The 16,212-nt window shown below is 39.6% G+C and overlaps 2 protein-coding genes across 2 annotated transcripts in view; one reads left to right on the top strand and one right to left on the bottom strand.

The window, feature by feature from the left end:
* uba7 (ubiquitin-like modifier activating enzyme 7) overlaps positions 1-2,444 on the bottom strand; it is a 32,599-nt gene extending 30,155 nt beyond the window's left edge. Inside the window, exons 1-8 of the mRNA XM_085354376.1 lie at positions 2,398-2,444; positions 2,090-2,258; positions 1,413-1,547; positions 1,117-1,223; positions 956-1,046; positions 587-719; positions 257-354; positions 26-175 (exon numbers count right to left, since the gene is read on the bottom strand). Coding sequence (XP_085210502.1) covers positions 26-175; positions 257-354; positions 587-719; positions 956-1,046; positions 1,117-1,223; positions 1,413-1,547; positions 2,090-2,258; positions 2,398-2,444 — 930 coding nt within the window. The remainder of the gene's footprint in view (positions 1-25; positions 176-256; positions 355-586; positions 720-955; positions 1,047-1,116; positions 1,224-1,412; positions 1,548-2,089; positions 2,259-2,397) is intronic.
* Positions 2,445-4,674: 2,230 nt separating this feature from the next.
* Positions 4,675-15,660, top strand: mst1ra (macrophage stimulating 1 receptor a). Its single transcript, XM_085354375.1, has 21 exons — positions 4,675-4,705; positions 5,414-6,694; positions 8,114-8,284; positions 8,413-8,532; positions 8,634-8,804; positions 8,944-9,110; positions 10,225-10,354; positions 10,477-10,613; positions 10,714-10,893; positions 10,982-11,081; positions 11,197-11,427; positions 11,578-11,724; positions 11,823-11,985; positions 12,414-12,506; positions 12,748-12,954; positions 13,039-13,119; positions 13,217-13,398; positions 13,504-13,613; positions 14,431-14,596; positions 14,947-15,083; positions 15,404-15,660. Exons 2-21 carry the CDS (start codon positions 5,498-5,500, stop codon positions 15,627-15,629), a joined length of 4,116 nt encoding a protein of 1,371 aa, XP_085210501.1. The 5' UTR covers positions 4,675-4,705; positions 5,414-5,497; the 3' UTR covers positions 15,630-15,660.
* The last annotated feature ends 552 nt before the right edge of the window (positions 15,661-16,212 follow it).

Genomic DNA, 16,212 nt, shown 5'->3' with positions numbered 1-16,212 from the left:
CAACACCGTAGCTGGATTTACAGACCTGGGACCAGAGACCAGGGAGTCGCTTTTCTTTCTTCACAAAGCTATGGAGTGCTTGGAAAGCCAAGTGCAGGGTCTGATGCCGAGATATTTTTCCATAGTCGTTCATTACCAGCAGATCATGGTCCTGTAAAGCCTCACTCAGTGGTTTCTGCAATTAAAATGAGATTGTTTCATTAACAATGGATTTATTGTTTAAAAGCTAAAGTAGAAACAAAACGCTTGCACCTACAAAATTTAGCAGGACTGGCTGTTTAGCCTCATTCACCACTCCACCCCGTTCATACTCAGAAAAGGCTGAAGTGTCACCAATGCTGAAGGAATACGGGCCTAATGATTGAGATGACAAATGACGAAGGTTTTTATGGTAAATTGAAATTAAAAAAGTTAAAAGTAAATTTAATGAAAAATAATACAAACCCAATGCTGAAAATATAAAAATATAATGACTGCAGATGATAAAGAAGAAAAAGAAAAAATCTCTAGTGTAGAGTAGTGATCGTCATAGAGGTTAAAAATGTCATGAAAAGAAAACTTGAGGAAAGAAATTGCCAACACTGACCCCGGACTTTAATTCCCACGGGGGCCATATTGTTTAGTTCTGTCATGCCTTGCACTTCAGAAAAAATAACGTTATCACCATCTGAGAGTCCGTGCTTCTGGTCATCTGTGCAGATCACCACTCCAGGATTATCCTAAAATAAAGACATGCTAACTGTCAATTCTTAAGCCTGTTAAGTAAACCTATTTGCAACACTTTGTTAGTCATTAAAATGGTCAGAGTTTGAAAGCATATCTTGGATTCACTTAGGGTTCCTCTCATACGATCTGTTATATACATTACACAGAAATAAATGAAGTACCAGGATTTCAAAATGTATGGCTGGATCTGCAATTTAGCTTTAGCACAAAATAAAATGGAAAGTTTTACCTTAGAAATAGATTGTATCATCACTGATGCAGGCATCTCTCCATCCCGGTCCAAGACCTCAAATTTCTCCCCAAAGTCACAGAACAGCTGACTGCAATTGAGAGTTTTCTCTTGATTGTTCCATAATGTTGATTTAGTACATGTTCCAGAGTTTATCTTACCCACAGAGCCCCTTGGTGTCTGCTACAATGAACTTAATTCCATGTGAATGACACAGCTCCCCAAAACGCTTCTGATCCTCCAATGAGGAGTCAGTGAGGACCACTACCTGTAAAAACATAGCACCCCTACTCAGAAAGGTGTTTTTTGCTTGATGTGCACTGTGATTTGGCCTTGATGAATTGAATATTAATTTAATGAAGGGCAGAAAGTTTCTTGGTTCCAGAAATTTAAAAAAAATATTATTTTAACCTTAGTGGACATCAGCACAGTATTGTTGGGAAAAAGATTAAAATACCTGATATTGCAGAAGAAGGTTTTCATCTAGTGGTCCAGTATATTGTTCCACAACCACATGCGGGTTTAAAACTGCCAACTGTTGTACCGAGCATGCAGCCCGGTTCTGACCAAGATGAGACTCCTTCAGGAAAAACTGTTGGGAACAATTAAAATTGAAGACAAAACAATCTCAACCCAAGGTCCACCTGCTGTATTACGTTTGACCATCCATCCATCCATCTATCCATCCATTCTCTTCCACTCATCCCCCCATGACTCTGAATTGTATCAATGAAAGAAAATAAATGAATTTGTTTGAATTTGTTGTTTTGCCTGTGTCAAGGCTCAAGAGTGAAAGAGAAATCTCAAAATGTATCAGGTGTTTCCCAGCGCATGATAAAGAAGGCGGGTGTCCTCAGTCGTGAAAGGAAAAGCAAAACTAAATGTGCACAATCATTTGATCACTTAACATTGAAATATTGAGGATTTATTTAATCATGGAATAATATCAGTGCCACAGTTTCATCCTAAAGTCTGATAACATTTGAAAAGAAAAACAGGTTTGAAAAAACAAAACTCCCATTACCAGGATCACAATCAGCTCGGTTTAGTAACCCTTCATCACACAGGCTTCCTAAAGTTTGTTGTATATTTATGTGTTTATGCAATCAGCTCAAACGCATCCCTCTTGGATACCTGAGATGACAGGTCGCTCCATGTTGTCATTCCTTCGTCCTGGACAGTGACATGTTTAACTCCGGACAGGACCACATTCTTGGCTATTTCTACTCCCAGACCTTTCATTCCTGCTATGAGGACCTTGGCTGAGCCCATTCGGTGCATCGCCTCGTGGCCCAGAACATAACTGTGCAGATTAAAGAACACACAGTGTCATAAGTCATTTAAAACAATTTAAATACCAGCAATCATTCATTTTTTAGACGATACCGCCGGTCACTTTTTGGCAGGTGTGCACTTTTTGGCACAACATCGCTGGTACTTACAGTTGTCGGGAGTAGAATCCTTCATCGATTTCAGAGATTTCTGACATTTTGTAAAAGCAGTTGAAGGCAAATCTGAGAGAGCTTAGAGAAAGAACTGTCCAGTCAAAACCCGGAACTTAATGTAAACCGGTTGTGACAAAAAGAAAAAAACAAACGTAGCCGTTTTCAGGAAAGTATTTCAGTTTCGATTCAGTCTCTGCAAGGTCCCACTAACAAACGCTTTCTGTAACCACTAGAGGGCGACTCGAAACTTTGTAACCTTTGTCTCCTCTGTAACAGCTTAGTGTTGGGTAACAATAAACGTTTCTCACTTTTTCATGTTTTCTCCTGCGAGTAGGAAAGTGCAGGTGAATTATTTATGATTCTCTGGCTGAATTTCTCTTTAGCTCTAGTTTCTCTGTGCTCACCTTAAATCTGAATATCAAATGTTTGTCTAAAAGCAGGATTTAATACATAAACGTTCAAGTCCTTAATGAAACTCACAGAATCCCCTCATGCATCAATAAAATAATCTATAATCTCAGTCTAGCAGTCAAAGAAAAAAAACCAACTACTGAATGTAGTACTGTATGTGTAGGATGGACCAAAAGTGACTCATTATTATCATCAGACAGAGAAATAAACAGGCTACCAGGGTAACTATGGTGTGACTGGGGAACACACAAGATTAGCAAATAATAATTTTTTTAAAAAGTTGTTAGGATGTCCAAATTTTTGAAGTTATAGATGAAATTCATAGACAACACAACATTTCAGATGGTACAGTTTCACTTCCACTTCCAAAATGGTATAATAATAATAATAATAATAATAATAATAATAATAATAATAATAATAATAATAATAATAATAAAAAGTTTGAATACCCTTACTTTAAACAGTAAACAGTCTTCTGGGGATTTAATATCGGGCCAAATCAAAATCTAAACTGCAGTGAGCTCTAAGTCTGTTTGCTTGGCCCATGTCTTATGAGTCAGGTTGTCAGATACACAGATGTAAGCTGAGGAGCAAACATGATGGCCTTACAGCTATTGTTTTTGGCAGATTGTTTGATTAGTTTCTCACTCTGACTCAGTCCAGCAAGTCCTTGTGGAGTTAAAAAAGAAAGAAAGAAAGAAAGAAAGAAAGGAAAAAACTTCTTTTCTTTTTTTTGCTCCTGCACTACCTCAGACTTTTTCTATGACATTAGGAGTAATGGTTGCTTGTGGATTTTTATGGTTTTAGGTCTGGAAGTGAAAGCCTGCTGAGTGACACTGCAGCATATGTTTACTTTGAACTTTGGATTCAGTAGTAGATGTTTAACTTCGGAGTATAAATCCACATTATAGCATTTCTGTTGGCACACTGATGACAGTGATGGTCATTTTGGCCTCAACTTTTACAGCCTCCATGTACCATCATCCAACAGAGCAAAGTTGAGGTTTTTCCATGTGTGTTTTATATCACTAATACATTTTTAGGTGATCTGTCAGGAGAATGGAATACATTCTTCCCATAACTTTCTGGCTGCTGAGGAGAAACTGTTCCTCATCCAAAAGCAATGTATTTTTGGCAAATGTCCCTCAGGCGCTGATATAAGCTACAGACTGCTTTCATAAGCCAAGATTTTTTCCACAAAAATTTAAGTCTGACTGGAAATATGTTTCAGGATGAAATATGACAAAGCTCTCTTGGAGAGGAAATTATGCGGATGGTCAAATTTAGCAACTACTACATACTTCCTCGTTGCAGGCGCGGCTTGGTAGGGCAGAACCCGCTTAGGGAATATCACAGTCCACAGTCAAGCGAGTCAGAATGATGATGGCATTTCCGGTCTTTAACAGTTTAAAAAATTAAACATTGAATCATATTAGAAAACTTGTTTGAACGGGCAGTGTCATTCTCATTTTTACAGCACAAAAACGCCACGAATTATCGTTTGTTTTGTAATAATAACCAAATGAATATTGTTCCAGACATTTAGATGTACCTTGGCACGATAATGGCAGGATTTAAGGATATTAATTTCCACAGTATTTATTTTTTCAATGAAATTTGACTTATAATTTATCCAGATCTCCCGTCGATACAGTGCCATACAACTGTAAAAATGCAAATCTCTCTGTAGGTCTGATGACCTGATTTTTTTTTTTTTAATCACCCTTTAGACACAAGACCGCTGGCCTGGAATGCTTTTATTGTGAAGGGTTAGTAACTTCCTGTTTTTGGTTTTTTTTTTTGGTTTTTTTTTTTGACGTGAGATCTTAAAGGAATGGGGGAATTCAGTGCCAGTGTAAACTCATTGATAGAGGTATTCAGTCGCTGTCAGGTGAGTGGAACTTCACTAGCATACGTATCTCTGAGGGATTCAAATTTGTTAAAGAAGTTGTTAAAGATTTCTTAAATTTTATTGGTTCCGGAGAACTTTCAGCTATTGGTCCATGTTAATGATTCCTATCCAAACAGTTCGAGTTAATACAAATGATTCTAACTGTAGTAGTATCATGGTTTTCATTAGAAGTTATGTCATATAGTAATATGAAATTTACAGTAACGTAGTCCTTTATAAGCCTCCATGACCGTTTTGCACTGATAATAACTATTACTTTTGTGTATTTGACACATGTAATGTAGTTGTTACTCTGTATGTATTTTGTGTAGTTTTGGTGGGCTGAACGCTCCCATGGTTTCTCCACATGTTACAACGCGTTGTTTCTTGTCCGCTTTAGATTGTATCGTTATCCTCGCAAATTCTTGTTGGGTTTTACATGCCGTGACTGCGTATATTAGGTAATACTACCTTTTAAAATGAGGCATTTGCAGCTGAAGATAAGGAAATGCTTAATCAAGAGCCTCAAAAAGAAAAAGAAAAAAAGCAGCTGATACTTTCCTCACTCAGTTCTCCAGCTGTGTCTCAGATTAAGTAAACTAAAATGTTTACAGTATGAAGTGGAGAATCTCGGCTGAATGTGAGAATCCAGTGGTACAGCTCCCTGTCTGGTAAATCTCAACATTCCTTCTCTGCTTTTTCTTGCAGAGCTCCCGCTGGTTCTCCAGAATGTTTTCTTTGAGAAAACTGTCTTATAGGTAGCATTTATTCACAGCAGACCATAAAGTGGAAATGGTCAGTTTGACTGCCTTGTTGACAGTATGGATATGGATGCTATCACAAACTGCCTTGGGGCAGCACACATGTCCTTCTACACCTCAGAGTTCCATAGATTTCACTGTAACATATTCCCTCCCCCACTTCCAAACCCAGAAACCAATACAGAACATTGCAGTGAACCCGGATAATGAACAAGTTTACATTGGATATCAGAATGCGGTAGTGGGAGTCAACAGTTCTATGAATAAAATATGGGAGGTGAAAACTGGACCTATAGGCAGTCCTGATTGTGAAACCTGTCTGGCATGCGATGTAGAAGTTCAACCCGAGGACCCAGTGGATACAGACAACGAGATTCTGCTTTTGGATCCTGCTCTAAATCTAGTTCCATACCTGTACATTTGTGGAAGTACTCGGTATGGGATCTGTTACTTTACTGACATTACCCTTGAAGCTCCTGCACCTCAATGTTTATACACAAAAAAAAGGAACTCTCCAACCTACTGTCGTGACTGTGTGGCCAGCCCATTTGGTACCAAGGCCATGATCGCTGAAGATGGGCAGACATCATACTTCTTTGTTGCAGCCTCTGTCAATGACAGAATAACACAGACATACCCAAGGAGGTCATTATCAGTGCTGAGGCCACTTTCAACTGAAGATGGCTTTGACATGGTCACAAACGTGACAGTGCTTCCTGGACTACGTGACTCTTACAGCATTAACTACATCTACAGTTTCTCTGCCAAGGATTATGTCTACTTTCTTTCCTTGCAGAGGGAAAATCCCTACAAAAACGATTCAGCTTTTCAGACTCGTCTGGGACGACTGTCTATTTCTAATCCAGAGATGTGGATGTACAGAGAGCTTATTTTGGAGTGTCGGTACGAGCCAAAGCGCAGGAGAAGAAGGAGAGGGACTTTCAAGGGTACTGTTTATAATGGATTACAGGCAGCACATTTCGGGCAAGTTGGGAAGGACTTGGCTGATGAGCTGAGGGTAGCTGAGGGAGAAAATGTTTTGTATGGGGTGTTCGCGGAGGTAAACAAGCATGGCCAGCCTCAGAAGAACTCAGCCCTCTGTGCGTTTCCTTTAACTAAAATAAACCAAGAAATCGAGGCTGGTGAGGAGGCCTGCTGTAAGTCAAGTACAGAGCAGCTATCCAGAGGTCTCTGCCACTTCCAGCCATGTGAGAACTGCCCACATGAAGTGAGTAACTCTTTTTTTTATGCTCGAGTGTCATCAGAATATCACTATATGCCCATACAGGAAATGGTTTGTCCAGACAAGCATTGTATTATTAAGTCATTTGTGATGAGAGCAAAGTGGTTTACAGTACAGTATTATTATTTTCTTGAGCAATAAAGGATTGTATATTCAAAGTAAAACTAAAGTTAGTCCATAAATCTTGAAAATGAAAATGACGTTTGCCTGCGGTAAATCTGATGAAGGTGAGTGTGTGTGAGAGAGAGAGAACAGGGAGGGATGGATGAGTCACTGGTGTGACCTGCATGTTGCGACACCATTACTCTGTTCTGTTTCAGTCACTGCTCAGTAAGTTTCAGTCTTTCTCAATGAAAAGGTGTGAACTGTTTGTAGTACAAGGCTTTGGTAAAAAAAACAGTTGCAGTTTCTTTTCATTTTAAAACAAATAACTGAGAGGACACAAACTGCCTCAGGGCAGCACACGTGTCCTTCCAGTCCTAGCAGGTCAGTGGATTTCACTGTGGAATATTTCCTCCCCAACTTCCAAATACACAAACCAATACAGAAGAGAAAGGTACTGGACGGTAAAGGCAGGTTCAGCCTTATAAGAACATGCACACCTCTCTCTTGAAACACCTTGAATGTAGCTATGGTTCCTCACGTCAAAATAAAATAAAGGTGTGGTCTTTCCTTTTATGGCGCTCAGTCTGTGTCCTTTGAGCTCCCACAGGCATGTACACCTACGGGAATGTGTGCCAGGAAACACAAGCTATAAATCCTGCTGATAAAAATGTGGAACTTCAAGGGGAGGGTCAGTGTTGGACTGTACTCATCTCTATTTGAGTAGGAAATAGGATGAATATGAAAGAAGTGAGGGGCAAGATTTTTACTTATTGAATCTGGTGTGTTCAATACAGTGAACTGCATTTCTATTTAAGCATTAAAGTCTGAGAAGCTCAAATGGTGTAAAAATTGGACATTGAAGTGAGAACTCAAATATGGGCATGCTGGGGCAGGTCAGCTTAATTACCTCACCAGTCTTGCAAATCCTGCTTTTTTTCTGGTTGCTGACCTTTTTTTTAAACCAGTCTAACTCATGTTTTGCACGCCCACCATGCAAATGTTTAGTTTCAGCAGAAGACAGAAACTACTCTGAGAAACAGTCACCAAGTCAACAACGCTGAGGTCACTGCTGTTTTATGACTTTCCACTCACGGCTTGTTACCATGACTGGAGGAAACTACAGCACTTCCTCTATAAATGAATACAATTAAGAATTTTTTTCCATCCCTTTTTCTTGTCACACAAACACGTCTTCATGTACTTATTCTAGAATGAGCCCAGTGCTGATAGAGGCAGATATGCTGAAGATGAAACTCCTTGAGCTGTCCATGTGTAAACATGTTTTTTCTGCTTGTACAGAACTCTGATAGCAGATGCACTGATAAGCCCACTCTGGTGTCAAAGCCATACTACAGAGTCGATCTCTTCAACAGTGAGATGAGAAATGTACTGTTTACTTCAGTTCTGGTGAACACGATTGAGACTCATACGGTGGGCCATTTTGGCACATCAGATGGGAGGATACTCCAGGTAATAACATGGTGTTGGGCTGGAGAGTACGCTGAAGTTTGAATGCATTATAAAGTACTGAATGTAGATGTTTTTGCTATGATTTCCATGAATCCTCGCGACATTACCTCTCTGTTTCACATGTTTAGGTGATTCTAAGTTCCTATAACCATATTATTTTTGCCAACTATTCACTGGGAGAGACTGCAGTTTCGAGGAACGCAGCTGTGTACTCTGAGGATTCACTTCTCTTTGTGGTTGGAAATAAGGTAACACTCGTAATACCTGCCACAGGTACTGCTTATCTCTTGATGAATTTTCCCTTGTATGTCTTTTATAACACCCTCATCTTACTCTCTCCACGATCAAGATGTTCAGGGTGCCTTCTACAGGACCAGGGTGTGCACATTTTAAGACGTGCCCCATGTGTTTGAATGCTCCGTTTTTCATGAACTGTGGCTGGTGTTCGGGAATCTGCTCAAGGCAGGAGGAGTGTAGCTCACAGTGGAACAAAAAGTCTTGCGGACCCATCATAACAGAGGTAGATCTGTCACTCTGTGTGACTCTGTGATAAGCCATTGCATGGTTAAACAAAATGAGTCATAAAGTTCCTCCAGTCACACTGATTATACATACACATAATTAGCTACTGATTTATGTTGGTAATTTTATTTTTCCAGTTTTTTCCTAAAATGGTCCCTGCTGGTGGTGTGACTGAAGTGACGCTGTGCGGATCAGAATTTCAGTCTGTTCTGCGGCCGCCCATCATCAGTGGCAAAACCCACATCGTTACTGTGGGCTCGGGGACCGTGTGTGATGTCCTGCCTGAAAAGAGCAATAGTAACAGGTGAGTAGTTCAATCCCACGTGTAGTCCATTTCCTCGTGTTGGAAGTGCTGCTCAATGTGCTGCTCAGACTTAATTAAAAAATGATGGTATTGAGCTCTTTATTGGTTATATAACTGATGTATTATTTCAGACATATAAACTTCTGTTCTTAACATCTCAGTGACATCTTTGGTCAAATTTTTGTGCAAAACAATAATTTGGGGCTGATTGGCTCAGAGGAGGCAGGGAAAAAGATTATTGGACAAGAATGACAATAACAGCGTTGAGACTGACAGCGTAGTGATGTCAAGAACAGAAAAGCAACACTAAGGAAAACAGGCAGATGAGTAATGGATTGGATTTGTATAGCGCTTTTCAAGGCACCCAAAGCGCTTTACAATACCACTATTCATTCACTCTCACATTCATACACTGGTGGAGGCAGCTACAGTTGTAGCCACAGCTGCCCTGGGGCAGACTGACAGAAGCGAGGCTGCCATATCACGCCATCGGCCCCTCTGGCCAACACCAGTAGGCAAGTAGGGTAAAGTGTCTTGCCCAGGGACACAACGACCTGGACAGAGAGCCCAGGGATCGAACCGGCGACCTTCCGGTTACAGATGCGATTCCCAACCCCCTGAGCCACGGTCGAGTGATTACAGTTCGTCCTTATTGAATTTAGTTGTCCTCTTGGGTCTCAGAGTACAGGCTTATTTTTTTTCCTAGAGTTTCCAAAAGTAGAGTAGAAGGTAGAGCCTTGAGCTATTAGGCCTGCTCCTGTGGACTCAGTTCTAGTTTGGTTTCAGGAGGCAGATTAGATATATAAGTTTTCCTGAATGAAACTTTTCATAGCTTTAATAAGGGCTGATCATCGACCATAGTCTTGTATGCTGCTATACGCAAAACAGCTCGGGGAGTTCTCATAATGCTCTGAGCACTTAACCTTGACGACCCTCTTTTCAGTCGCCACTCGTAAATATGACGCTCTTGCATGTCATTAACTTTTATCTTCTCTCTCACATGATTTGTCTTTTATTCTGTTAGTCGTTTGTTATCCCTTTATGGGAAACATCAGATGGCTCATATTCTCTCATAGAACTAACAGACATGCCATTCCCTGTGTCTCTAATACAGACTGGTGTGCAAAATCAGGGAAGAGACACCAAACCAGGGACTCAACATCACTCTGGAAGTGAATGAGGGAGAGGTGGAGGGCATTTTCTCAGTTGAAGGCACAGCTCAGATTTCTGGCTTGTCATTTGTGGTGAGATCAATTTTTAAATGGCACCACCCTGTTATAAACTCTCTGTTTTCTAATTATCAGAAATAATTTCTGTAATGCATTTTGGAATCACGATGTGATTTACTTTGTGTGTTTCTTATTAGACACCCAGCATAACAGAAATCAAGCCTGATTACGGGCCCTTGTTTGGAGGAACAGTGGTTACATTAACAGGCAGATATCTTAACACAGGAGTAACAAGAAATGTCAAAATTGGAGATAAAAACTGCACCATTCAAAAGTGAGTAACATAGACGCTACAACACATTGGTTTTGCTGTGCATTTAAGCAGGTAGCCTTAGTTATGTATAGTTGGTTATTTGAATTTCTATTGCTTTCAGTGTTTCTGAAGGAAAGGGGACTTTGTCTTCAATCGTCTGCCACACAGAAGCTGCTGAGGCTGTTGGGGAACTACCTGTGAAAGTCATTATTGACAGCCTTCAAGTGAATGACACTAAGATGTTTTCCTACAAGAATAATCCTGTTATAAACTCTGTGTTTCCGAATTGCAGTTTCCAAAGGTATGACACTAAACTGGTCTAACTAATAGGCTTACCACCAAGTTCCTCATCAAAACTAGCAGGCATGCTAATTTATATTGCCTTACAGAGGCTCCAAGCTGGTGATAGAAGGTCAGAATCTTGATGTTGCTAACAAAATTGTGGTTGAGTACACTCTGAAATCTCACTTCAGTGAGCGTCTTCAACGGGTAAGTAAGGTTTTGTAAAACTTTACTGGGATTTTTTTCTAATGCAGTTACATTTTTCAGTTAATTAATTTTAACTTGATTGCAAACAGCATATTATTTTTTTGTTTTACCTCAGGTTTGCAGTGGCACAAGAAATGCCACACACATGGAGTGCTGGGTTCCTGCTTTTCCAGAACAAATTCCAGATACCATTTTTAAAACTGGAGTGCTTTCTATTCACATAGATGGGGAAAATGACGCCTGGAAAAGTAACTTTTCCTACTACCCTAATGCCCAAGTCATTCCCTTTGAAAACGATGACAGTATATTACTTCTAAAACCAGGAGAGGACGAGGTTTCACTGCATGTATGTTCACACACTCATGTGCAGTTTTTCCTGCTCTGTCATTTGTTTGGCTGTTTGTACAAAAACCTCAGGAACAGTAGTTGCATTCTTCACAAGACAACAATTACTGCTTGTGTTTTAATATTTAAACCCTTTTTCAATTTGTAACAGCATAAAAAATTGGATGCAGTACAAACATGTATGAAGATCACAATGACCATTGGTGATGCGGTCTGCAAAGCGCAGGTTTTGCAAAATGAGCTGACCTGCAGGATTCCTAAAGGCCTGGTTGTTCCCAGCAACGGGCTGCCTGTTAGGGTAAGAATCATCTGTTTAAGCCATCCTAAATCACTTATGGAGACTCATATTTAAATAAATGTATTTAACAAGAGGGATCATATTTTCCACTGCTGCAGGTGTTTGTGAACCATGACGTTTATGATATGGGTACAGTGCTCTTTGATGACAGCTTCAACAACAATGCGATTGCAGGCATTGTCCTGGGCATCATTGCCGCACTGGTAGTAGGAGCTGCCCTTGCATTAATTGTTATGATTAATTTAAGGAAAAAAAAGAGAGGTGAGAAAGACTTTGCTATTTTGTGATGCATTTCAATAAACTGACATACTTTACTAAGCAATCTTGCAACAAATTTTAATTACATGCATCTGTCAGTCGTTCTTAGCCGACCTTCGGCTCACCGGTGCTTCACACATTATCCTCAGTGGATTCTTCCCTTGTGTCATTCACAATTTAGTAAAAAAAGTTATATATAAAAAGCTCTACATGGCCAAGCTCATGACATAAGGTTTCAGCTAATCCACTGAGATCATATTCTAGCAGGTGGCATGAAGCACCTTGTAACTGTGTATTCTAAAAACTGTTATAAAAATGACCATGCTATTATTTTAAATTTATATGCACACCTTCAGAATGTATTTTGTCCTGTCTCTCTCTATGATTTTTCTTTGTTAACTGATTTTGATTGATTGAATTCTCCCCTCCAGCCACCATAGAGAATCGCTTATCAGCGATGATGTCACATAATCTACGCCTGAGCAACAATAATTCTTCTTCTCCAACAGATGACTACAGACAGGGTGAGAGATTCAAGCCATGAACTGATTCAGTTTAATGTGTCAAAGAACAACCTGACTAATAAAGTTATTTAGGAACATTTATTATTATTGAGGAACATTATATAAACTTGAGCATAGATAATCTTTTTTTTTTTATCCCAGTCCATTAAATACTTTCATGCTTTTCATTCTTCGCATGTACTCAGATTTTATCAGTTATTTATTTGCCTGTTTATGTTTTTTCTCTAATGCATTACAATAGATCTTTACTATCAAACTTCAGGTTCAGCAGGACTGGCTTTCCAGGGTTTATTGTACAGTGCCAGCTCTGATCATCAATCTGTTCCTTTGATGCCACGAGACAATATCTCAATGGTTAGCCTGAATTCCAATATTCTTGAAGAGGTCAAAGATGTGCTAATCCCACCTGAGATGCTCTCAATTGAGGATAGTCAGATTATTGGCAAAGGTGAACCTCAGTATTGTACAATTGTTATTACTAATTTGCCAATTTAGCACAGAATTCCTATAAGGCAATTTTCTTCTAATATAGGTCACTTTGGGACAGTTTATCATGGATACCTGTTAGACAGCAACAAGAAAGAAATCCACTGTGCTATTAAATCACTGAACAGTAAGTGAATATCAGTTTATTTCATAAAAGAAATTGGTGTTTTGTGAGCTGCTGGCTGGTAGATTAAAGTATTTTATTATATGTGTTTTATTAACAGGGATAACAGATTTCCAGGAAGTAGACCAGTTCCTCAGAGAGGGGATCATTATGAAAGGCTTTAACCACCCTAACATACTGTCACTGTTGGGTATCATGCTGCCCAAAGAAGGGCTCCCCCTGGTGGTTCTGCCATATATGAAGCATGGAGATCTGCGCCATTTCATCCGTTCTAAGAACAGGGTAAATTAAACTGTGGGGACTGTGAAGATGCTCTATTCACGCCATTACAAGTTTTGTCCTTAGATCTCTCTTTTTTTGTTTTTACAAACTCTTTGTCCTTTACAGAATCCAACAGTGAAAGACCTGATTGGGTTTGGTCTTCAGGTTGCCAGGGGAATGGAGTACTTAGCCCAAAAGAAATTTGTTCACAGAGACCTGGCTGCGCGTAACTGCATGTGAGTGTGACTCATGCACTGATTACTGGCCTTGATATGAAAGACTTTGACTCACTACAAGCAAACGTATTTGTTGTTGGCCATAAGGGGAAATAATTCTGCAGTTTTAGCCGTTTTAAATTTGTGAACACATTGTTGTAGTCAGTTGTATATAGCAAAATGAAATTATTTCATGAAAATAATTTGATGTTCATTGCAAAGCTTGTTAATAAATTCATCAGCTTTCAGGCATCTTTTAAAATTATTAGTTATTTTCTGCAATGTTAAAAAAAAGTATTAGATAAAAGTTAACATGATTTTGAAAAAAAAAATCATTTTTATTTTAGATTCTTTTTTCTACATGAAAGATAGTTTAGATCAGAGGTCCCCAGCCGTTTTTGCATCACAGACCAGTTTATGTCCGACAATTTTTTCATGTACTGGCCTTTAAGGTGTTGCAGATGAATACAACAAAATAAAACAAGTACCGATACCAAAAAAAGGAAAATTTATTCATAACACACGGGAAAAATAAAATAAATAATAAAAAACGCTAAAAAGCCCGAAAACCATAAATTTCACACCCGAACCTTAACTCTCACGGCCCGGTACCAAACGACTCACGGACTGGCCTGGAGGTTGGGACCGCTGGTTTAGATGTTAAACACATAGCTTACTCAACATGTATAAGCTTACACCATTAGATCTCATCATAGAGAACATGGTTGATATTCACTGACACTCGTTGTACACGTGCTAGTCTACATGTTAGAAATGTAAAGTAGAAATATGTTATTTGAACTAGATAGTCCATTCTTAAGATGTTTTGTCTTGACAGGCTGGATGAAAACTTCACAGTAAAGGTTGCTGACTTTGGTATGGCAAGAGACGTCTATGCCAAGGAGTACTACAGCATTCAAGATCACAAAAGGGTGAAGCTCCCTGTAAAGTGGATGGCCATCGAAAGCCTGCAAACACAGAAGTTCACAACCAAGTCTGATGTTGTAAGTGTGCCTAATTAATCAAGCCAATGAAGATCATTTTAAATCAGGGGTGCCCAATCCCGGTCCTCGAGAGCTACCATCCTGCAGCTTTTAGATGCATCCTTGTTCCCACACACCCGAATCAAATGAATGGCTTGTTATCAGGCCTTTGCCAAACATGATGGCATGCTGAAGAGGTAATCAAGCCATTTGATTCAGCTGTGTTGGAGTAGGGATGCATCTAAAAGCTGCAGGATAGTAGCTCTCGAGGACTGGGATTGGGCAGCCCTGTTTTAAATCAATCACTCAACCAATCAATCAATCAATCAATCAATATACATACAATATATTATTCTTTATCTGTTTCACAGTGGTCATATGGCATCTTACTGTGGGAGCTGTTAACCAGAGGTGCTAGCCCGTATCCAGAGGTGGACCCCTATGACATCACGCAGTACTTGTTGAAGGGACGTCGGCTTCTGCAGCCACAGTATTGCCCAGACACCCTGTAAGAATTAGCACCCTTTCACTATCCCGTAGCATATGGGCATTATTAGATAAGATAACTCTTTATTGTCATTGCACAGTCATACATAGTACAATAGTGCAATGAAATTGGAAAACTGTCCTACGTCGGCATTATGTAACGTTGATGTCTTTAGTGGCCTCAATTCCACCCTGCATACCTCTAAATCACAGGGATTTAATCCTATGCTACTTTGTATTTGAGAAAAAACAATGCCCGTTATTCAGTAGTGTCTTCACCTGCTTACTCTTTTACTTACTCAGCTTTTCATTCAATAATTTACGCAATTATTCATTCCACAGCTATGTAATCATGCTGGCGTGTTGGGACCCGGAGCCTGAGTGTAGACCTACCTTCCATAGCTTGGCTACCGAAGTGCAGCGCATCCTGTCCAATCTGAAAGGAGAGCACTACATCAGTTTGAAGGTTACCTACGTCAACTTAGACCAGCCAAGGCCTTACCCCTCCCTAGTTGGAAGTGAAGCCACAACCTCAGACTTGGACACAGACTCTAATGGTAGCAGCTGAAGGTGCAATGACACAAAGCTCTTTGGCAGGATCACGGCATCCAGAGTTGGAAAACATACAAGAGAAAAGGACAGCTTATAAAAATTTTTATGTGTATAAACCCGAGCACGCTGAACATTTTGCTACTGATTTATTTGACACTGTAGGCATTATAAACTCTAACTGGAGGGAAAAACTCCACTGGAAGATTCATACTGGTTACTAAATTTTTTTTGTGACAAAATAGAAGCAGCATGCTGACTTATTTTCTATAACACGAGCGTGAATGAGACAAAATGAATGTAAAATAGAGCCTTGTTCTTAGACTTGCAGAACAGGGTTGAGTGGTACGTACATGGTGTTATTCACACATATAGTACGTGTCTCTAAATGTCTCTAAATCAGTACCTTAAACTTTGGGGGCATATGAACAGTGACTTGTGCTCAGGGGTTAACAGTTTTCATATTTGCACCACAATTGTTTTGCCATATGGGCTAACTTAAATTGTTTTATTTAGGTCTGTAGCATGTAGATTTAAAAAGAATACACGTGTGCATCTTACATCACACATGTAAAATAACTCAGTCGACACAAATTTGGAGC

Source organism: Diplotaxodon limnothrissa, linkage group LG5, assembly GCF_057381915.1.
Source record: "Diplotaxodon limnothrissa isolate DT_005_m linkage group LG5, D_limnothrissa_male_GT1.1, whole genome shotgun sequence".
In the NCBI taxonomy this organism is placed as follows: Eukaryota; Metazoa; Chordata; class Actinopteri; order Cichliformes; family Cichlidae; genus Diplotaxodon; species Diplotaxodon limnothrissa.
This window is presented reverse-complemented; position numbering and strand designations above follow the sequence as displayed.